This window comes from Alligator sinensis, unplaced genomic scaffold (assembly GCF_000455745.1).
Source record: "Alligator sinensis unplaced genomic scaffold, ASM45574v1 scaffold728_1, whole genome shotgun sequence".
NCBI classification, from domain to species: Eukaryota; Metazoa; Chordata; order Crocodylia; family Alligatoridae; genus Alligator; species Alligator sinensis.
The window spans coordinates 547,070-571,193 of NW_005842825.1; the positions used below are offsets into that span (position 1 = coordinate 547,070).

The following is a 24,124-nucleotide window of genomic DNA, read 5'->3' on the forward strand; positions in this document are numbered from 1 at the left end:
CTCATTTCTTCCACCTCCATAAGGTGAGGACTGTCTTTGGCAGTTGCTGCTTTTCAGAAGCTGCCAGATACTCACTGGCAGCCTGCCATATTTCCTGGCATGGGTGAAAGCAGGCTGTCAATCATTGTGCATCCTAGGGGCAGGGGGACCCAAGGAACAGCTTTTCAGTACCCCTTGGCAGAGAGCTCACCTTTGAAGCACCTGTGTAGCTCTCCAGCCAGGGGTACCCCAACATATTTTTCCAGTGCTAAGAATCTCATGGAAATTAGTGCTGGAACTGAATGCCTTTGTGTAGCATAAGTCAGTGTCAGCAACCTTTTGCATGCACAGGCCAGAGCTTTTGACTCAATGGGTTGCAAGTCTCAGTCTTTCTCTTGTACCACTGAGCAGCCAGCTGCCAGATGCTCAAGATTTCTTTTCCCCTGGAAGGAACAAGTTGCAGTCCTGAACATGTCATTTAATAACTTAAAGTTTTATCCTTACCTACTTTTTTAACCTATTGCTGTGGAGTAGCAACTTCGCTTTAGTTTCTAGTTCCTCTCATTCCCTGAGGTGAAAGGTTTATTGAGCAATGACATTCTTATCCTTTGGATCCTCCTGTATGGCATCTTCATCATTGTCCTTCAGCTTCTCAGTGCAGCAACAGGGAAGTTCCACAGCCTTGAAACAAGTCTGTGATGCTATATTTACGGGCCACCTTTTGAAAATCCTCCAAGTTCAAACCGTGCCTTGCTGCTACAATCCACTGACTCCTGCTCAATCAGAGATCAAGTTTCAGATTGTGAACTAAGTGTTTTTGTGTTTTTCTATTTGCTCAACCATTTGCAGTTAGGCTGATAGTTTTTGCAGTCTTGTTCAGGTTGCAAGTTATTGAGCTGTACTCATTTACAGACAAAATCCCAACCTGAGTCTTGTCCAGCAAAACAGGTCTACTTATAAACTGAGAAGTGGTGGGAAATGGTTTGTGTTCTCTGTTTTATTTAAAATTACAAAATGTTTGAGTCCAGTCACTGCTTACCAGAGGTCAAAATAAGTGTGGTTCAGGGTCACACTGTGTGCTGTAGCTGTACCATTTTTCAAAATCTCAGAGTACAAAACCTTTTAGTTCACATGGACACATTTATCAGGTGTGTCTAAATGAAAAGAATGGAAATGGATCAGACTAGTGTTCTGCTGAGTTTCATATCCTGCCTCTAGTAATGGCCAGTGCTGACTACTTCAGGAAAAGGCAGAGGAAGGAAAAAAAAACCTGTAGTGGGAATTTGTAGACTAGCTTGTTAAAAGAGAAAATTTATTTTTATTTTTTGTTAGTGTCCAGCTTGTACTGATAAATTATAAATATTTATATCACTTCCACAGTCAGGGAGTAAGCAGGCATCCAAGCTAATCTTAGCTGAACCTAATGCCCCAAGCAGAGAAGAAATCAGTTTCTTTTCAAGTTAGTGTTCATGAATAGTGTGTGTATGTGTGCTTGCGGAGGGGGGGATATATTAAAAAAAAAAAAAAATTGAACTGATCTTCTGCTGACGTGTTTTCATCCTGATAAGAATCTTCCAAGGAACCTTTATTCTACCTGCAAAAGAGGCTAGGTTTTTGGGGTGAAACCATAAGAACCCAAAAGTTTTGCTGGTTTTCATCTACACCAAAATCTTTCCATGATGTACCATATTCTCTCACATACTGTCTCCTGGAATATTAATATACACCTTATTTTTGAAGTCAGAATGAAGGAAAAACAATTTATTGAGAGTTATGGCCCTGATGGAACAGGGACAGAGCCTAATCTTCAGCTGATTCACCCAAGTGTTCCTGCTTAACTAAAACTGAAACTCTAGCTGCTCCTGAAAACTGGTCTCCATGGATGGATCTATGACTGAAAAGGTCCAAAGAGTCTCCAGGATTGTGAAACAGGAGAGAGACCAGTAGTAAACAACATAATTGCCATATGAAAAGTTAGCTTTATGAGTGGAATGTCAAGAATAATAAAAAGGAGGGATAATAGTTAACATCTGTGGAATGAAGAACAATAAGCCATTAAGTCAAGTGACTTCTTTCAATTGCCTTGATAGTAATGATAGACTTGCTAAATTATGGACTAGTAATCAAAGCAGGATGCTTCTATCCTAGGAAAAAAATCTGCTTCCCTACTTAATATAAGTACCGCAGTTTTGGGGGACTGATTTTTGAGGGAAAGGTGTATGTTGGGTGTGAGAAAATTGAGTAATTTGAGATCTTGAAAATGGCATAGCAGAACAATGGGTACCAGTCCTAGTTATATAAAACTATTACTGAGTATCCTTGGTTATCAAGATTCAGAGTCAAATTTGCCGGAGTAGACCAGTCTTCAACTGGCTTTTCTTTTTGCCCTTATTTCAGAAAGATGGGGTTTGGAATTTGTTCCACCCCCTTATTAGGAGGGAAAAGGTACCAGAAATCTGTTTGGTGAGTTGTTCTTTCCATGCCTTAAAAATGGTAGCAAATTATTTTTAGGTAAGTAAAATTGACAAAATGAATTGGAAATTGCCAGTTCTTTTCGGTTAACTCTTGGTTTTGTTTTTCACTTACAAGTTCTGATATAGTTTGGGAGACAAAACCTAAGAAGAAATCTAGGTGGAAACCAATGAGCATCAAGCAAACAGAGAAGTTAGAGCAAGAATTTAAAGAATACTCTGAGCAATCCCCTTCAGAAAATAAGAATGTTGAACTGGAATCAAATGTTTCGGTAACATTGTTCATCTTTATTTATTTTCATTATTATGCAAATACACACAATTGCTATATGCGGTATCAGACTGTAAGGGAAATACTAATGAAATATTGAGGTTATAAATTCACCCAGAATGTGAACATTTGAAAACTGTTCTTTATAACTCTCCAGAAGGTAAGCATAATGGGTGCCTATACATGAGCGCGGAGGATGCTCTGACATGCTGGAATTCCAGTGCATCGGAGGAGACTCAATTAATTGATTAATCGAGTGTGTTGGAGTGTGGCAATTGCTGTGCTCCAGCAGCCTCCTGTGTCTTGTGTATCAGTGCCCCCATGTTTAAAAATGGCAGAAGGGGCACTTTAACTAAAGCTTGTCAAATGAGCTCCAGTTCAAGTACCCCCACTACCATTTTGATACTCTCATACAGGGGACTCTCATACAGGAGCTGCAGCGGTTCTTTAATTAGAGCAGCTTTCAGAGCCACTCACATTAAAGCGCTGCCACTCCTGCTCCTGGAGCACATGTAAAAGTGCCCTAAAACGTGAGGATTATTCTTATATTTTATATGAAGTTCAATAAGGATAAGTGCAATGCCCTGCACTTAGGACAGAACAATCCCACGCCTGTAGCAACTCTGCAGAAAAGGACCTGGGGGTTACAGTGGACAAGAAGCTGAATATAAGCCAACAGTGTACTCTTGCTGTGGAGAGTGCTAATGGCATATGGGGCTGCATTAGTAGGAGCACTGCCAGCAGATCGAGGAAAGTACTTATTCCCCTCTATTCAGCACAGGTCAAGCCACATCTGGAGTACTGTGTCCAGTTCTGTGCCCCCTACTACAGAAAGAATGTAGTCAAATTGGAAAGAGTCCAGCATAGGGCAACAAAAATGGATAGAGGGCTGGGACATGTGACCTTTGAGGAGAAGCTAAGGGAACTGGACTTCAGTCTACAGAACAGAGGATTGGGGAGGAATTTAATAACAGCCTTCTACAACCTGATGAGTGGTTCCAAAGAGGATAGAGCTAGACTGTTCTAAGTGGTTGCAGATGACAGAATAAGGAGCAATGGTCTCAAGTTGCATCAAGGGAAGTTTAAATTAGATATTAAAAAGAACTTTCTCACTAGGAGGGTAATAAAGCACAGGGACAGATTACCCAGAGAGGTTGTTGAGTTTTCATCCTTGGAGGTTTTTAAGACGTAGTAAAACAAAGCCTTGGCTGGGATGATCTAGCTGGGGATAGTCCTACTTTGAGCAGGGAGTTGGACTAGATGACCTTCTGAGTGTCTCTTCCAACCCTAATTTTATGTGATTCTAAGTATAAGGTACTGCAGCATCTGCAGGTATTTGGTTAAGGAATGATGCATTTTTCCCACCTTATATATATATATATATATATATATATATATATTAAAAAAGCAACAAAAAACAAAAATTTCTCCAAACTTGTTACTCTTACTTTTTGTGGAATATTTTACACTATTATAAAAACATCAGTTCATAAGAAGAAATTGAAAATGTGTCACTTAATTGCGATAATGGACAACAATGATAACTAACTATATAATTAGTAACACGATTAGTGAAGTGTTGAGGTGGCCTTACAAATAATTGTATACAATGAAAATTCATGGCAACAATGAATTACATGTTTCATATTATCATAATTTTAATATCAAGAACAACATTTCAGACATTTTTAAAATTAAAATACTGTTCTTCCACTCATGTATGTACTAGCCATTTGTCCGTCAGGAGTGATGGGGGGTGGGGGTGGGAACAGAGCACTACTACCCACCACCCTGCACTGTCACAGTCTCCCAGGAGTTGGGGAGGGGGAGGGGGACCTTGCCCTACTTTCCCCTCTGTCCCCCTTGGCCAGCACCCCGTGCTGCCACCTGCAGGGAGCAGGGCCGGGAGGAGGGGGTGGGCAAGGCCAGTGCCACCGGCCTCGCCCCCCCGCTCTGGCCCCGTAGCCATGGCAGTGCACCACTGATACCACCTCCTGTCCCAAACACTCTTGGAGCACTCTTATTGGGTGTTTCAGACAACCAAACAGAGTGCGAATAAAGCATTACAGACAGACACACAGACAGACTAAGGCTTTTATAATATTAGAATGTTATCAAGTCTGCTTACGGTAAATCATTTGTGTAGGCAGCTGAGACTAAGTTCCTTATGCTTACAAGTTTATATCTTAATGATATATTGTACATGATACTTTTGTACTTCTTTAGAAAGTTGTATGTAAAAAGCAGGGTAGGCCTTCAGTGTTTGTATGGTGCAAAGATGTATCCAGTTTTGCTTTTACTGAAGTTAATGTCAGTATCAAAATTGCCATTGATTTGAATAAAATGTTTTTCTATTCAAAGGTCAGATCTTCTTAAAAATAGTTTTAAAATTTGCCTTTCAATATAATAAGAATAAAAACACATTTATAATAAAATTAAATATATTATATTTTGAAGCATATACACAATATGCATTTTTTATTAATATGGCAGGTCTGTTTAACACCTAATGGCAGTAACATGAAAATCCAACAGCCAAATGAAATTCCCATAAGAAGAAATTATCTCCCTGCTTTAAAGGTAGAATATAGTACATCTGCACATCAGAAGTCCTTCAGAATCCAGGTTTACAGAATACAGGTGAGTCTTGTCAAATATAAGACAGAAGACCTAATAATCACTTAACAAAATTAGTCTTTGGGGTGGTGGTGGTGGTTGTTTTTGACCACACAAGTTATTTTTTTCTAGCTTATATGCATCCAATTCACATTCAAAAAATAAAAATATAAATAACTGATTTCAGCTTGGTACCTTTTTATAATTGGTGTATATAACAAGGTAAGTAGTATTTTCATATTTTTTATTTTGTATGTTTGTTTCCTAAAATTTTGGGGTGTTTTAGTTTTTAATGAACCTTTTGTGTGAAGAGCTAACATACACCATCTTGTCCTGTCCTTACCCTATCAGATACAAAACCAGATTCCTGGAGCCATATTTCCCTTTGTGTTTTATCCTATTAAACCTCCAAAGTCCGTCACTCTGGATTCAGGTTTGTTGATACAATTTAGTTTACTTCCCGGTTTAAGATGTATATATTTATGTACATTTGTAAATGTTTGCGGTTGTGACTGTTATCTTACTTTATCTAGCAAGATTAAAACGTGGTTAAATTTGATTAAAACTTGCATGCTGTAAAATCGAAACATTTACATGGAAGAGACGAGACGTTTCTAGGCCATTAACAGTTGAAATGAACCAAACAGAGTATAGAGAAAAGCATATTAATATTAAAAGAGAAATTATCCACCCCATCCAGCACAAAATAAATGTAGGGAATGCTTGTTTAATTCTCCCCCTTCCCTCTGCAAAGAAGAATTGGTTTCAGTTATCAGTGTTAGATGAACATTGACTCTGCACATCTTTCTGACATATTTGTAGTCAAAGCCATTACAACAACTGCGCCAAGTGTAGGTTTAGTATAAACTTACATCACTTTTTAATTTAAGTTGCACCTGTGTGCACCAGATGCAAGTTCAGCCTTGACACACTGTTCTCTTGGTAGAAAAGGAGGAGCCATTTCATAAAGGAGGAGCCATTTTATTTAAATGAACATTATTCATTTGGGGCCTGGTGGTAGTATTTCCGTTGCAAAGCTTCTCTTCGTTTATCTTTAATGGGTTAATGCCCCCACCCATGGAATTCATAGGTAGTCTGATTGGACATAGGGGTTCCAGGACTAAGCCCGATTCCTTTACTTTGGGCCACCAGAGTCTCAGCTACTTTGGTTGAATAAATTGTCTATTTTTTTCATGCCATTTTATATTACAATTTTATACTTGATTCATTTTGGTGAGGTAGTGACTTGTCTAACTTCTTCCTTTTCTGGGCATTTGGTCTGATGGTTTTAATAACAGGATCTGGCAGGGTAGTCTTGGCTCAGACCTTACCTATCCTACCAAAGCAGTTAGGTTTAAGGGGTGGTCTCCGTTTGAGGTAGCATTTACAGCTCCACAGTGTGACTTTTGCTTTGTTTACACTGCCTAATCATAAGGTTTAGTCAGACAAGACTATAAAATAACAAACCTCCCCCAAGGGGCCAGCAGAGAAAATCCTGATGAATTATTCCTGAGCATTTTTGGGAAAACAACTAATGGTGAGAAGGGGATTATTCTAGGGTTAAGACCCACAACAGGACCTCAGCAGAAGTATAAATAGAGCTGAGACTCTAAGTCAGGATGATAGTCATCTTGCCCCATGAAGAGCAAGTAGAAGTTTCCAAATACACTCCCAAAACAGGGAAAAGGAGGAAGGTAACAAATTGCAGGACTTCTCCAGGAGAGGATGCCAGTAGCTGGCAAAGAAAGTATTAATTTTAATTAATGTCTTCCCTATCAAGCATATTGGGTACATAGTTTTCATAGAGCCCTCCTTTGAAGGTGTCAGAAGATCTAAATATTACGTTCAAATGTTATATAAAAGCAGAGTAAGCCTGATGGGGAGCTTCAGTAGAAACAGATTTCCAAGCTGTCATTTTGTGTGTGTGTGTGTGTGTGTGTGTGTGTGTCCTTTTGGTTCACCTTTTACAGCTCTGTCAATGGAGTGTCTAAATAAACAAAAGGATGTAATAAGCATGGTTGTAAGGAATTGGAGAAGTGGTCCATCGAGTCCAGTAGAGATATACAGTGACCAGCGCCAACTGCTTCAGAGATGGTCCAAGTAACCATGATGGGCTTGTATAGTGCTCATAAGGAAAGTTTTCTCCTTCTTGCTACCTCATAGAGTGAGGAATGTAACAAATATTAAATTTATACAAATGCTATATTTGTACCAATACACAATGTGAGTTATAAGGTGTGTAAGTGATCTATAATGCTGAAAGTATAGCCTAAACACTACAAAAAAAGTACCAGTTTGAAATGGTAATGCCAGGTTTCATAGTGGCACATGTACTGGCTGTTTAGTTATGAGCAGACCTACAGAAATTACCATGAAGTCAAACTGTTATCTACTGCTGGTGGTATTAAACTTCAGGATAAACCTAAGAGTTGTAAATTGGTTATTTATAGAATGTGTAGCTTTCATGTTTATTTTTAATGGAACTTTAAAGTGAAATGCCAGATTAATATTTTTGCTCCTAATGCTGATCATAGCTAAAGTAAGACAATATACAGGCAACCCCCACTTAGTGCTATTTCACGATAGTGCTCATTTCACTTTGATACAGTGCTCATGGGTTTCGCTATATCGCTCACGAGTATTGGGCAGGGAGCATCGGCATCGCACAGCCTCATCTCTATCTTGCTTCATCAAAAACTTTCGTGCTCTGTGCTGTTTCATGATCTTTGTGCGTGTCACAAAATCATGTGCTTTGTTTTTTGAGTTGCACCATGAGTCAGAAATGTGCAGCTGACTCCGAGAGTGAAAGTGCTGAGAAAAAGCAGCACAAAAGTGTAATGCTGGAGCTTAAATTGGATGTCCTGAAGCGAAATGAAGGAGGGGAATGCCAGAATGAAGTCTAGACTGTTGAATTTGGCTGGGTCAACTGTTAGGACCATACTGAAAAATAAAGACAAAATAAAAGAATGTAGTAGAAGTGTAACTCCTTTGAATGCTTTGAAACTCGGTAGAAGTAGGGCTCCAATTATGTTAGAAGTGGAAAGGCTGTTAAGTGTGTGGATTGAGGATACAACTCCATGCTGTATGCCCTTGAGTGTGCTGCTATTCAGAAGAAGGCTAAGAGTCTGTATGATGTTTTACAGAAAAATTTGCCTGAGTGGTCTGCTTCTGAGCCTTTTTTTGCAAGTAAGGGGTGGTTCAAAAGATTTAAGAGGCGCAGCAACTTGCATAATGTTTCTAGTCAGGGGGAAGCTGCTAGAGCTGACACCCAAGCAGCTTCTACTTATAGAAATGAGCTTGTGGAAATTATTGAGGAGGGGGTTATACACCTCAATAAGTCTTCCACGCTGATGAGACAGGCCTCTTCTGGAAGAAGATGCCTTCTAGGACCTACATTTCCAGGGAGGAGAATAAATTCCCCCAGGTTTCAAGGTGTCCAAGGATATTCCTCAAACTCTTGGGAATCCTGGACAGTCTGCCCAAAGCTTCGCCAGACACCATTCATTGTTTTGGAGGCAACTTCATCCTGGGCAGGAGTTGATCGATTCCAATAGGGAGGAATTGAGCAATGAGGACCTCATTCAAATAGAGCAGCAGAGAAGCCATGAAGAGGAGGAAGATGTTCACCCAGCAAGGGCTTTAACCAGCAAAAGCACGGCTGAAGCTTTTCAACATCTTGAAGCTTTTCTTTCCTACTTTGATGAGAATGACCCTGACATGGAGCGCAGTTCTGCAGTTGCAGGAGGAGTTAACAGTCAAGGCAATGCTTGCAGGCTGTTTTACAATGAAAAGAAGAAGCCTGAAGTGCAGCTATCAATGGATTCTTTCTTCAGAAAGTGCACAACTCCTGTTTCAACCTCTGCAGCCACCCCTCAAAAAAAAAAACAAAAAAAAAAACCCTCTGTCAAGCACTTCAAAATCCCCTGAAACTGACTCTGACAGCTCTGACTCTGAGTGCTAAAGGAAGCCAAAAGAGCAAAAAGTGAAAGTGCATCTGTGCATACAGTTCAGTACTTTATTTTCTAATTTTATACATTATTTCAAAGTTCAAAGTGTTAAAAAAAAGTTTTACATGCATTTATATGTCTGAATTCATTGATTTTTTTTTTATAGTACTGTTTGGGATTTCAGTGATTTTTTTATAGCATGAGTGGGGAGCTTTGGGAATGAATTATATTTATTTACACTCATTCCTATGGGAAAATTGGTTTCACTTAACGCTGTTTCGCTTAGCGCTTGGTTTTCCCAGAACCTATTAAGAGCACTAAGTGGGGGTTGCCTATATTAAGATAGATATGTCTAGTTAGTTACATTTTCATGGGTGAATGAGCTAGAGTTCCATTTGCTGCTCTTTCTCTTCCTGTCCGTCCCTCTCTCCTTTTCTGAGACCATCTGTTTGCCCAGTCCTTCCATTATAGAATCCTATATGTATAGGATTCAAATCCTGAAAATAATCACAAGCATCTATAGCACTTCAAAATGTAGACAGATTTAGAAATGTATTTCACATAAAGCCTATACTGACTTCTTTTTGTACATCTTCATAGCACCAAAGCCATTTACTGATATCAGTATTGTCATGAGGACTGCAGGCCATTCTCAGATATCACATATTAAGTAAGTATATTACACATTTCATCTTTTCCTTGCTCAGTTGAGGTAGATAATCTCAGAGTGGTATACCTTATTTTCTCACATACATGTCCCCAAGTAACACGCATGCCTTGTTTTTTGGAAGGCAGAATGTAGAAGAAAAGATTTTTCCAGTCATGACTGCAAGTCTTCCTGGAAATGTGGCATCCTAGGAGACAATTTGAGTGAGGCAGCAGGCAGAAGGAACTTCCTGGTGTCACTTCAGATGCCACATTTCCAAGACACACTCTGTGTTCCCAAGAAGGCTTGCTCTGTTATGCAAAGTTAGATCCTTGCAAGGGCAGTAGCAAGACTGTTAGTTCTAGGCTATAAGTAGTTCTATATATAAGTTCTTGTAAATAAGGTGTGATTTCCACCTTACTGGCCTCATCAGGATACCATATTTTCTCACATATTCTCACATCTTTTTTCCCCAAAACCAACTGAGGAAAATTAGAGTGTGTATTATATGTGAGCAAAAGGGATCCCCACAGGTCCAGAAATTTGACTGGTGAGGTGCAGTGGCAGCATTAATTGCTGCTCTGGGAACCATTGCAATTGATACTACCACTTCCCCCTCCTCCTGTTCCCTACCACTTCATTTTTGGGCCCATGCGAGCTCTTCTCTCCAACTGCATGCTGGATCAGGCTGGCACATAAGATTGGTATGTAGCCAGACTTGGTCCACCAGGTCCAACCTGGAACATGGCCTGAGACTCTGCATGCCATGTCTGACGACCACATGCTAACTCCAGAGCCATGTGCCAAATCATAGAATCATAGAAAATGAGTGTTGGAAGGGACCTCAGGAGGCTATCTAGTCCAAACCCTCGCTCAAAGGAGGACCATCCGCAACTATATCATCCCATCCAAAGCTTTGCCTAGCTGGGTTTTTAAAACCCTTTAAGTATGGAGACTCCACAAGCTCTCTGGGTAGCCTGTTCCAGTGCCTCACTACCCTCCTCATGAAAGTTTTTCCTAATATCTAACCTAAACTTCCTCTGTTGCAACTTGAAACCATTTCTCCTCATTCTGTCATCTTCCACCACTGAGAACAAGATAGCTCTGTCCTCTTTGGAACTGCCCATCAGGTAATTGAAGGCTGTTATTAAATTCCCCCTCAGTCTTCTCTGAATAGAGGGGAATAAGCACTTTCTTCGATCTGCTGGCAATGCTCCTACTAATGCAGCCCAGTATGCCATTACCCTTCTTCACAACAAGACCACACTGTTGGCTCATATTCATCTTGTCCACTGTAAGCCCCAGGTCCTTTTCTGCAGAGATGCTGCTTATCCAGTCAGCTCCCTCTCTGTACCAGTGAATGGGATGGCTCCATCCTAAGTGCAGGGCTTTGCACTTGTCCTTGTTAAACTTCATGAGATTTCTTTTGGTCTGATCCTCCAATTAGTCTAGGTCTCTGAATCCTAGCCCTACCCTCCAGTGCATCTACTACTCCCCCAGCTTGGTGTTATCCACTAACTTGCTGAGGGTGTACTTCATCCCATCTTCCAGACCATTGATGAAGATATTGAACAAAACTGGCCCCAGGACTGAGCCATGGGGTTCTCCACTTGATACTGGCTGCCAACTAGACAGCGACCCATTGATTACTACCCCTTGAGCCTGATGATCCATCCAGTTTTCATCCACCTTACAGTCTTTTCATCGAACCCATACTTCCTTAGCTTACTTGCAAGAATATTGTGGGAGACCATATCAAAAGCCTTGCTAAAATCAAGGTGCATCATATCCGCTGCTCCCTACATCCATATAGCCAGTCATCTCATCATAGAAGGCAATCAGGTTGGTCAGGCATGACTTGCCTTTGGTGAATCCATGCTAACTGTTCCAAATCACCACCTTCTCCAAGTGCTTTGAAATGGATTCCTTGAGGATATGCTTCATGATTTTTTCCAGGGACTGAGGTGAGGTTGACCAGTCCCTGGATCCACCTTCTTCCCTTTCTTTAAGATGGACCCAATATTTGCTCTTTTCTAGTCACCCAGGACCTCTTCTGACCACCACAAGTTTTCAAAAATAATGGCCAGTGGCTCTGCAGTCATGTCATCCAACTCCCTCAGCACCCTTGGGTGCATTGCTTCTGGCCCCATGGACTTGTACATGACAAGCTTTTCTAAATAGTCCATAGCCTATTTACCTCTGTTGCCTGCTCACCTTCTCTCCAATCTGTGCTGCCAGGTACAGTAATCCGGTGGCTGACTTTGCCTGTGAAGACTGAGGTAAAAAAGGTATTGAGTACTTCAGCCTTTTCTGCCTCATCTGTCACTAAGTTGCCTCCCCCATTCAGCAAGGGACCCACATGTTCCTTGACCTTCCTGTTGTTACTGGCATACTTGTAGAAAACTTTCTTATTAACCTTTATGTCCCTTACTAGCTACAACTTCAATGTGCTTTGGCCTTCCTGATTTCATTCCTGCATGCCTGATCACTATACTTATTATATTCCTCCCTAGTCAGTTGTCCAAATTTCTACTCCTTGTAAGCTTTCTTTTTGTATTGAAGAGTTCATTGAAGAGTTTCCTGCTAAGTTAAGTTGGTCTTCTGCTGTACTTGCTAGTCTTCCTGCACATCAGGTGGTTCTTCCTTGCACCCTCAGTAAAGTTTCTTTAAAGTACAGCCAGCTCTCATGGATTCTTTTCTTCTTCAGACTGACCTCCCAAGGGATCCTGCCCATGAGCTCTATGAGTGAATAGAAGTCTGCTTTTCTTAAGTCCAGGGTCCTTATTTGGCTGCTCTCCATCATTCCTTTCCTTAGAATCCTGAACTCGGTTATCTTGTGATCACTGCTATCCAAGTTACCATTCACTTCTATGTTCCCCACCAAGTCTTCCCTGTTTGTGAGCAGCAGATCAAGAAGAGCACAGCACTTAGTTGGCTTCTTCACTTACACCAGGACATTGTCCCCAACACTCTCCAAGAACTTCATAGATTGTGTGTATTGCCCTCCCAACAGATGTCTGGGTGACTTGAAGTCTCCCATGAGAACAAGGGCCTGTGATGCAGAAACTTCTGATAGCTGTTTGAAGAAAGCCTCATCCACCTCATTGTCCTGGTCTGGTGGCCTGTAACAGACACTCACCACAAAATCACCCTCGTTGCTGTCCTCTCTGACCCTAATCCAGAGACTTTGAACAGGCATATCTCCAGTTTTATGAGCAATCATACAGCTGTCTTGCATACAGAGCTGCTGCTACTCCTCTTCTCCCCTACCTGTCCTTCCTGAATATTGTCATGGATTATACCCATCCATGACAATACTCCAGTCATGCAAGCTATCCCACCACTATATGGACATGCAAACCTGCAGTGAAATAAAAGGAGGCAAGAACTTACCATAGAGCAGCTGACATGCAGTAGTTGCCCAGATGTGTCCACTCTTCCCTATCCAACCCGAGTAAGTGAAACCAGGGCAGTTTGACCCTGAGTTCAGTGGGGTTAGAATTGCTCCAGTTTACCTCTTACTAACCATGAACTAATTATAGGCACAATTACCATGCATCCACTACTCAACGGCTACCTTAACTCACTGCAGTTTTGTTGTTTGTCCACATCCAGAGTAGGGCTTTGCATCATGTGTCTGCTCAACTTTTACAACATGGTAAAAACATTTTACTACAAAGTAAACTTCTAGTTAGCCTGTACCATCAGCTTTAACTGATATGCATGCTGTATACCTGTGCACTTAAAACACTGCATTAGAGCAAGAATTCTGCCATCTTCAAATTTTAAAAAAACCCAGATTTTCATAAAGACTTCCTATGGTGTTAAGTGAACTATGACAAAAATATTTTGGTTAAAACAAGTAGCAAATGGAAGCTTGTTAAGGCTTCAGAATAAACATCTTTAAATGAATCGTGGTGGTAACTATAAAGTATTATATAACTACATTACAGCTGATTCTTCCTCAGGAACTTTGTTCTTCCAAAAAAATTGCTACTGTTTCATTATTATTTTCTGTTGTCCTATACAGGTACTTTAAGGTACTGATTCAAGAAATGGATCTCAGATTAGACCTTGGGTTCCTATTTGCATTGCTTGATCTCTTTACACAGGCGGATATGCCCAAAGATGAAGAGGTAGAAAATGTTTAGTCATAACAAGCAAGAATGTATTTTTAATTTCAAGTGTTACACAGATGTGAAAAAAATTGATCTTCTGTTGATGTGGGCAGGAGCAGGTGGCAACACTGCTTCAGGCATGGATTAAGCAGTGTGCCCCAGTCTGCTAAATTGTTCAATAGCTGCTTACTGTTCCATGTGCACAATAGGTGGCACCAGACTTCTTTTACTATCCTTACACATTGTCATGATGTATATACCAAGAGGTGTCCAGGCTTAAGAATAAAGAATAAAACTGGCATTGAACTAGAACTTTTGTATGTTTACTGGAGTTGGAAGACTCACATTTTTAGGTTGGTTGGGTTTTAATACTAGCTGTTATTGCTGTTTTATTGACTTAGAATCTGCATGAGATGACTGCTAGAATTTTCAGCTTACACATTTGCAGTCTGTTAATGCATATTCAGCAAGTACACAGTCTGTAGATTTCAGAGCTTAACAGTAGAGAGAAAGTGTTGTTTTCCTGTTATAATTGAAAAAAATGGAGGCCTGCAGCACTGAGATGACGTGCTGAAGGTCAAACAGAGCAGAGGAAGAGGCAGTAATAGAATGCCCATCTCCTAACCTCCTAGTCAAGCGTGTTATGAATAGGATCACAGCATCACTAGTTTTGTTGAAAGACCTCTGGAGCCTCCACGGGGTGCCTCCCATGCCTTAATAATCTGCCCATCTGTTGCAGGAACACTTCATCTGTATCAATCACTCTATCTAGGAACGCATCCAGTAGGAATAAGTATGAATTTTAGAAAACACTCACAGAATTGTAAGTTTGGCAAGACCTTAGTTAAGGCCCCTGCATAGAGGCAGACTCCTCTGTTTCTAAACCTGTATTGATGCCTGTCCAGCTTCTTGAAAATCTCTAACGAGAGAGGTTTTCTAATTTCCCTAGGCAGTTTGTTCCATTGTCGTGGTTTTTTTACAGTTAGAGTTTCTCTGAGACGTGATCTAAACCTGTTTTGATGCAATTTAAACCCATATGTCCTGCTTTCTGTTGCAAGGAGGGAACATTGTATCTTCATAAGTCTTAAAAAAAAATTGAATGCCACTAATTATTTTTCTCTAAACTAAACATACTCAGTTTTTTCAACATTTCCTCATATAGTTTGAATTCCAACCCCTTTAACATCTTTGTTGCTCACCTCTTGATCTCTCCTGGTTCAATATCCTTTAAAATGCAGTGCCCAAAGCTGTACAGAACATTCTAGTCTTCACCAGCATTGAGTAGAGTGGTATTGTCACCTCCTGTGTTTTGCATTCCATGTTTCTGTTAATATAATCAAAGGCTGAATTAGATTTTATTTGGTGACAGTATTATGTTTGCTGACTCATGTTGAGTTTGCAGTTCACCATGACTCCCAGATGCCAGTATTTCTATCAATTGGCTCTTGCAACTTCCTGAAAATTGTTGTATTTCAGAATTTGACACACTAACCTATTGAATTATAAAACATATTGTTCAAAATACTTTTCCAGGTTACGCTTTTCAAAAAGGATGTAGAATCTCTCCACGAAGAATTAATGAGTGTGTCATCAATGGATACATCACAAATCAGCTTGTATGAATACTTTCATATCTCTCCAATCAAGGTATGTAAATGTCACAGAATGAGTACGATATCTAATTAAAATATTTTAATTAAAAAAGGAAAACATTTCCCTTTGAAGCAGAAAAAATGTATAACGCAGAGAGCAGTGCTGAAGTTATTGAACTTGTCAGTCTTATAAATAAGCACAAGGAGTTATACCCCTTGGTGGTGAGGGGAGATTTAATTGTGTCACAAAGTTTGGTTATAAAAATCTGCATGCTTCTCCCTTGCAGTATGTCAGTGGCTTGAAGTTGGTCATAAAAACCGTTACACCCACAGGATTTTTTGTTTGTTTGTTTTTTAAAATATATTAACATCCTTCCTCACATCTTCAATTGTTCCCATTTTTCTGAGAATTCACAAGGTTAAATTTCTCGGGTACATTTTTTCCACTTACTTCCCAAACCCTGTCTCATAGAGTTTATGCAGACACTTGCTATATTGCTGGACAAGGGATTCATGCACACAGAATTTTTAACACTTGTGTAGTGTTGATCTATATATCTAAGAGAGGTTGCACTTGTGAAGAAGACCTCTCACCCAACTAGTGGGTGGGGGAGAAAAGAAAAAAATACCAGGAACTCAAGGACACTGAAAGTGTAAACCTGGCTTAGCCTTTGATGTTGCAACATATTCCAGCTTAAGAATCCAGTGCTAAGAAGAAGGTATAAGGTAATAACAAGGACATTTAAGTTACCAAAGAGAACCTGTTTGTGGAACTAAAGGTGAAAGAAAATCACTTCATAAAGTAGCCTGCATCTTCATAATTAGATTCAAGAAAGTTCAACATAACTAGTTCTTAGGAACTTGAACTGAATAGTACCAGAAACCAAAGGAGCTTAAGTCCCACATCAACAAGCAGTAAAGGCCATAAAGGTTTTTTAAAGACTTTCAGAACATATGTTCATTCTGCCATTTTGGGTGGCTGCAAATTTCTAACTATTATAGATTCGGAATCTTTTATAGTTCCCAACCACAACTGTACACTCCTCCCTCAATTTGGGGTTTTTCCAGTTTTTATAAGCATTTCCAGTGTGAGTTTTGCAAGCCTTGATTTCTGTACCTATGCTGTCAGTATCTTGAGTTTTGAGAGAAATACCTAGTTGCTTTTTGGAAAGAAGGCATATATACTTTGTACATTGTAGAAACCTACACTAACAATGAGATGCTTTCCAACCATCTATAGCTTCTCATACTTATCACAGGAAAATACCACTACCAATTTCGAGTCTTGCTACTAAGTCCATTGGTAGGTAAAGATTCAGCAGTAGTCATGACCTGCCCTCCCATGCTGATGGTATGCTATTTTTTAAGAAGTGTACCAATAGATCGTTTCATATCCTATTAGCACTGCTAAAAGTAAAATTGACATAATTGGCTTTTGTTTGATGTGGCCGATAATGTTGCTGATAAATGCTAGATGCATGCGTGTAGCTCGGCAGCTTGGAGAGTAGCATCCAGCTGGTAAGTCTGTGGGGAAAGGGGGTGGGGGGAGGGAATGGGCATCGGAGGGTGCAGAGCGAGGCCCCCGTAGTGAAGGAGGTAGTGGGGCTGGGGCAGGGGCAGACACTGCCCAGCCAAGGCGTGGCAGGCCATAGGACAGAGATGCGAATGACTTGTCCAGGTGCAGGGGGTGGTGGCTCCCACTGCTGGTGCACCCCAGGGGAGGCACAGAAGGGCACATTCCCCTCAGATCTATGCATGGGGGGAGGGCAGGCTGCGAGCTGAGGCCAGGAGCGGCACTGAGCTCTTTCTGGCTGGAGGGCTGGGCCGGGGCTGCACTCGGGTGGTGGCAGCACCAGGAGGGGGGGGCTACAGCGAATTCTGGGGTGGCCACAGCCCACCCCATAGCACCCCCCCCAGTGTCGCTGTCTCCCACCCCAAAAGCAGCCCCAGCCCAGCCCCTCACACAAGGAAAAGCCTGGTGCTGCTCCTAGCCCCAGTTCACAGCAGCAGCCCACCGTCACCTCATGCACAGATCCAAGGGGATCTGCACCCCCCCACACACGCCCCTTCTCTCCCCCCACCCCTTTTCCCCCATAGACTTCCTAGCCTGACACTGCTTTCCAAGCTGCTGGGATGCATATTGGCAATTGTTTCCATTTCAGCCGATATGGCTCATTAATAATCAGTCATCGGTATCGGCCCAAAATTTCTTTATTGGTGCACCCCTACTTTTTTTTTTTACTAGTATGATTTATTTGTTCATCAAAGACATATTCTAAAAGATATCAAGAAAGCAATCACTGTCACTGTTGAAGTGATCATATCAATGGGGTTCATAATAAATTCACCAAGGTCACGTAGACGATTTGGAATTTGGACAATAGGATCTCAGTGCCTTACAGACCCAGAACAAGGATCCAAAATCAGTAGGCGATGGTCCAGATCATGACATGAAAATAGAATCTGTTATTATTTGTAGTTACAATATTTTTTTTCTCTTCATAAGAATGCTAGGGCCCTGAGACAACGGTTCTGTATTATGGATTCCTTTGGAGTGTCTCTAGCCTGAGACAGTTCAGGAACAGTGCAGTTTGGTATACAGTTCCAGCTTAGTATATTTGATAGCCTTTTCAGCCTTGGAGGTAGAAAAGTGTTTCTGTCACCCTCTATTGTCTGGTCTCTGTGAACTTGATGTTTTTGAAATCACCGTTTGAAAAAAAACCCTTGTACATGAATTACAAAAGTTTACTTTTCACTAACCCCTCCATATTTTAACCACCTGTGTTAAGAAGAAAGAATTAATTCTTAGAGATCATCAAGGACACTTTGTATGGGTCAGGGAAAGTAATATACAATTAAGCCAACTCTTTGGGGTGGGGGGGATATGAGATCTTATCAAGAAATTTTGATAATCCTAATGGAATAATAGTACCTTTTCCCCCAGATCTTCACATTAGAAATACCGTAATAAAATTATTTTTAAAAAAGCTCTCACTTAAATCACTTACCTTCTTTGGACAGCTGACACATGTGAACGCAAGAGAAAAAGGTTTAATCTCTATAATATATGTCATTATAATAGGGAAAGGAACGAATAGGAAAACTAAGCAAATGAAAGAGACCCAAGGAAAGAAATTGACCTGGAACAATACAGAAAAATATGGGAACAGAATAATGTATCTTCCATAGGTGTTTTACACAGAAAACTTTTATAAAATACTCCGTAGATGATGCATATTTTCAAATAAGATCCCTCACATTTTCTAATGATGATGGATCATGTTAGAGAGGCTGGAAAAAGAGGCTCCTTTTTTTCCATGTGGAGTGGCTGTACCCAGAGGTCCAAATATCTTGGGAAGAAGTGACCAAGAATTATAACGGTTGTGGTAGGTGGTAAAACCCCTTGGAATCCACTGCTTTGTCTGTTGTTTGTCCCAGTAAAAGGAAATGTACTTTGCAGAATGAAAAGCTGTTACCTTTTTGGATTTTAATGCTTAAATTTTGTGTAGCACTCAAATGGGGAAGCTATCGCAATACACTCTCCCCACCTCCCACCCTAAAAATGTGATATGATAAAATATGGGACATCCTGTAGATGTATCTGTAGCTTCAAATTAAACTATTAAAAAAGAGATAAAAATTGGATACATATTTAGAAGTATGGATTCCATTCCTGGCCTGTGCATAACACAAAAAATCACCAGCAAGTAGGCCAGAATTTTTGTCCAGCTTCTTTAAATGTTAGTGAATGTAACTGACTGTTGTATTGACATATATTATCATTATATTAATAGTACAGGTGATTGAGTTAGGAGAATTGATTTATATTATTAATAAAGTCAACCTTGCGCAATTTCTATGTAGTACACTTGTGTTGGAATTGTTTTTTTTTAAATTGCCTGAATTAAAATAAATAAATGAGTAAATAAATGCTCAGATATCATGGAACAATAATATATTCACATATTTGTTGGGAGCTTATCATAAACCAGTTTGTTATATATTCATTTTTTGTGTAAAGACTCATTTTGCTTAAGGCATTGATTTTATAGAAGGAATGGACTTCACCTTACTACCAAGATTTATAAAAGAAAGGTTGATTTTGTTATTCATGCTTATTCCCCAAGGTATAAGGCTATCATCCTGTTTAGTACATCTCTCATCCCACTTGGCCTTTCTCCATTTTTTGCATGAAAGGGGTGGATTACATGGTTAAGTTCCAGTGTTTTACTAAATAGTACTGAACCAAGTGAGAATCTTGTATAATGTTTCCTTCAGAGAATCAGAATGTCAGTTTCTCTCTTGCATCACTATCTTGATGTTCAGGGTCTGTGAAAAGCAATTTATTCTTTTTAAATGTAATTGTTTCTGTTTTGTATTTGCTGTACACATCCAGTTTGTATAAATTAGATGTAATTAAAGAATCAGAGTTTTTTTTCTTAAGTGTGCTTTATTTGACTATATTGGTACCTTACTGTTCTTAATTGTGGTCGATAAAGTGATCTACTCCCACACTTTTCTGTTAAGTGAAATTAGTCCTTCATGGTATTTATTCCTATCCTTTTATTTGCTGCTTGTCAGAATATTTACCCTCAATGGGAATTATCTTTTATATTTTATTCACTTATGGAGTAGAAATCTGTCAGTTTTTCTTTAATCAGGTTTAGTGTCCTTAAACTCTTCTTTGTCAAAAATATTTGTTGTTGAGCACAAAGGTAGTTTGCCAAATTCCAGGAAAAAATGCTGAATATATTAAAGTGTGGGGTGCTTGCAGTTTAATGTCAAATGGAAATTGTTCTTATTAGAGTGAATTTTAGCCAAGATTAAGAAATGTCTATCCCAATTTTAAAATAATTTACATTTTTACACAAAAACTTGTTAAAGCATCATTAAAGTAATAAGTAATCAAATGTTGTTCTACATTCTCTTTTTTATTCTTCCAGTTACATTTAAGTTTTTCACTCAGCACTGGTGGAGAAGATGGCAACAAAGAAGAAAGACAAACTGAACTAATTCCAGTTCAATCTTTGAATCTCCTGCTGAAGAGTATTGGTGCCACACTCACAGATGTACAAGATGTTGTCTTTAAGTAGGTTTGATATGTAGCTCTAAAATTTAAGTGTATACATTAAATCAACATTTCAAACACACAAATGTATTATTTTGTTCCAAGTAATATGGTCTTATTTTAGGTTGGCTTTCTTTGAACTCAACTATCACTTCTGTACAACCACACAGCTACAATCAGCAGTTATAAGACATTATTCAAAACAGGTTAGTGTAATAATAATGTATTCCTTTCCCTAAATACACTGTTTTGTACTCCAGCTAGAGCTGTTTATAATATATATATATATATTTTTTGTCCCATGCTCAAATGTATGCTAAACAATTTGGTTGGGACCAAGTTGGTGTCCTTTAAAAAAAAAAAAAAAAAAAAAAAAAAAGACACTCCACCAAAAAAAGCAAGTAGCTGCATTTTAAGGTATCAGTTTAAAATTGTGTCAATTTAAAAAAGATGATTTTAAAAGCCATTCTAGATACTGTACTTGCCATTGAATTCCCTTGCCATTTTATTTTACAGTTCTATTTTCTGTGGCTTAATTTTTGTAGCATAAGTGACCAACGCAAACAGATCAACCGGAGTATATAAACTACATTAAATTGTTGCTCATGAACCAAATTCTGCATTCTTTTTGTGAAAAGCAAATAGTACCATAGTTTTCAGTGTACTGGTAGGTAAAGAATAGACTGCGGATAACAACGTAAAAAAGCTTAATGTTAACAAAACAGATTACCTGTCTTAATAGTTTATCTCAAATACAGTAACTTTTGAATTATAGCTGTTCCTTAGTAGGTGGGTACCGCTAGTCTTTACATCTTCTAGATGGAAATCTGCTACCAACACTTCACACACTTAGTATAGCCTTGCTATCCCAGTCTTCAGAGACAAATCTGAAATTTAAATCCCTGTTTCTAAAATAGACTCCAGGATTCCCTTTCAGTTTATCAGTTAAGAACTCAATAATCTGGCAAAGAATTTGGCATCTTTTCTTATTCTCCAAAACTCCGAAGAGGACGATTTGAATCCACTAAGTAATGTTCCCTTACATTTTCTATCCAGTTATAAATCAAGTTGATTCATGGGTAACATTTATGAATTAATTCCTGCCTCGTAAGTCTTGTCTTAATATATCTCTCAAATCAACAAGACTACGTTAACTTTGTCATGTAGTGACAAAGCAAGAGAAATATATATGGAAATATTTGACATGTCTATTTTATATAACCTGGGTCTACAAGTACTAATGTGTATTAATCATAATTATATGATTTTAGGGGGCTGCAGATTTAGAGTTGTTTCACTATCTTATATTTCTGTTCAGGTTTTTTGTTTACAAAATAAATTTAATTCAGAATCTTTAAATTATATTGGGGTTTGTGTGGGGAACAATTATAAGATGCTTGTAATATTTTTATGTTAAACTACTGATTTAAAAAAAAGCTGTTCCTTTCTGGCATTGTTTCTGTCTAGAAATAATGGGTATAATTGTGAATTCATAGCATATTACTGCATTCCAACTATAAACCAGTCATCTAATATTTTTTGAATGTGTATTATTTGTCTTAGCATAGTTTCTACACAAGTTGTTCTCAGCAAAGATGTGCACAGCATTAGCATGGTTAGGTATGCAAACACCTATACATGATTCACAAAATAACCCCAGAAAATTCAAATAGGAATCCATAGGATCAAAAACATCCTGACCCATCCTAGTCTAAGGAGTTTTGAAACAAAACAATTGCTCTGTATTATTCCATATTTAGAACAATGTATGAAAACTAAGAGCTAGCATTTTACAAAGGGGGGGAGGGGAGCTTAAGTCTAAAACTAATGAGAAACACTGTTCTACAAAACGTCTGTTTATGATGTGTTTTCTTCCTACTTAATTCTCTTTTAGGCTATTAAACAAATGTATGTTCTTATACTTGGCCTTGATGTTTTGGGTAATCCATTTGGCTTCATTAGAGGTTTGTCTGAAGGAGTAGAAGCATTCTTCTACGAACCATACCAGGTAAAAAAAATCTCCATTTAGTTTCTAGTGAAACTCATTACGGTTGATAAATGACTTGGATATTTTGAAATCTGGATATTTCAAATAGCTTTCATTTAAAAAATTGGTTTAAGCTCACAACTTCTGCTTCTAAAAAAATCATTCAGATCTATGTAATTGTCAGGAAAATAACAGCAAGGATATGTAAATGCAAGAATATGTAAAAGCTTGTTTCCTTACCTGACAAAAGACGTTCTTTGTATTGATTGATTTTAAAATATATATTGTGTGGTTTTAAGACTCATAATCTGAAAATTTTTCATAATTTCTTAAACTTTTACATTATATACAAAAATTATTTATATCTTTTTTTGAAATTACTAAACTTCTTTTTTATAACTAGTTTCCTGTCAGTTAATGTGGGGTTTTTTTTCAGGGAGCCATCCAGGGTCCTGAAGAATTTATTGAGGGAATGGCACTAGGACTTAAAGCACTAGTAGGCGGAGCTGTTGGTAAGCTGCCATATAGCTACTGTGCGTGTGTGTTCAGTGGTGACTGTGCAATCAGATCACTATATGCGTTTACAAATTTTATAATTTTTACAAAGTGTTTCATTTTTTCTTAGGTGGATTAGCTGGTGCTGCATCCAGGATTACTAGTGCTATGGCTAAAGGAGTGGCAGCAATAACCATGGATGAAGACTACCAACAGAAGAGAAGGGAAGCCATGAATAAACAACCTACTGGCCTCAGAGAAGGCATTACTCGTGGAGGGAAAGGCTTAGTATCTGTAAGAAATATTACTTCAGAAAAAACGGGCAATTTACTTCAAAGTAACTGTGTAAAGAAATGTACTATATATTGAGAAGAAGAGTAAAAGAATAGGTACACACTAAAATAATAACTATTTGGAGAGCTCCTTTTCTCTGTTTTAATTTTGTCTTTGCAAAGTTCCTGCTACACTAGGATTGCAGTTCTAAACTGAGAATATACTGGGATTTATAGGAGCCATGAAGAAATTAGATTTGTGTTTGAGGCTTAGAAACCCTTCTAGCTTGGCGCCCATTTTTAAGTTGTTCATCTTTAAAGCACAGGAAAATTATTTATAAAGAACATATTTTTGAGGGTTCTCTTATTTCTCCCGACAGGGCTTTGTTAGTGGCATAACAGGAATAGTGACAAAACCAATAAGAGGTAAGTGCAGGTCTTGCTATGTATTAGCTGTAAATAGGTTTTTAATTCTTATGTTCACTGAGAAATGTTGTAAAACTGAAACATCCAGTGCGTTTTGGTGTTTTGTAATTGAGTTTTGATTTATGGTAACCTTTGTAATGTCCATCTTAATTATGTAAACATTTGGTTCAAAATAAAGCATACTTCTTTATAAATCAGTGAAAGTAGTAAAAACTAATGGTCATTATTTAGGTTTT

At 38.8% G+C, this 24,124-nt stretch overlaps 1 protein-coding gene across 1 annotated transcript in view; it reads left to right on the forward strand.

Annotated features, from left to right (window-relative positions):
* The window catches only part of VPS13A (vacuolar protein sorting 13 homolog A), a 186,351-nt gene that overhangs the window by 138,894 nt on the left and 23,333 nt on the right, over positions 1-24,124 (forward strand). Inside the window, exons 55-66 of the mRNA XM_006035364.3 lie at positions 2,569-2,722; positions 5,215-5,361; positions 5,689-5,770; positions 9,885-9,954; positions 13,961-14,066; positions 15,582-15,695; positions 20,584-20,729; positions 20,833-20,914; positions 22,603-22,716; positions 23,132-23,207; positions 23,321-23,484; positions 23,843-23,888. Of these exons, the coding sequence (XP_006035426.1) occupies positions 2,569-2,722; positions 5,215-5,361; positions 5,689-5,770; positions 9,885-9,954; positions 13,961-14,066; positions 15,582-15,695; positions 20,584-20,729; positions 20,833-20,914; positions 22,603-22,716; positions 23,132-23,207; positions 23,321-23,484; positions 23,843-23,888 (1,301 nt within the window). The remainder of the gene's footprint in view (positions 1-2,568; positions 2,723-5,214; positions 5,362-5,688; positions 5,771-9,884; positions 9,955-13,960; positions 14,067-15,581; positions 15,696-20,583; positions 20,730-20,832; positions 20,915-22,602; positions 22,717-23,131; positions 23,208-23,320; positions 23,485-23,842; positions 23,889-24,124) is intronic.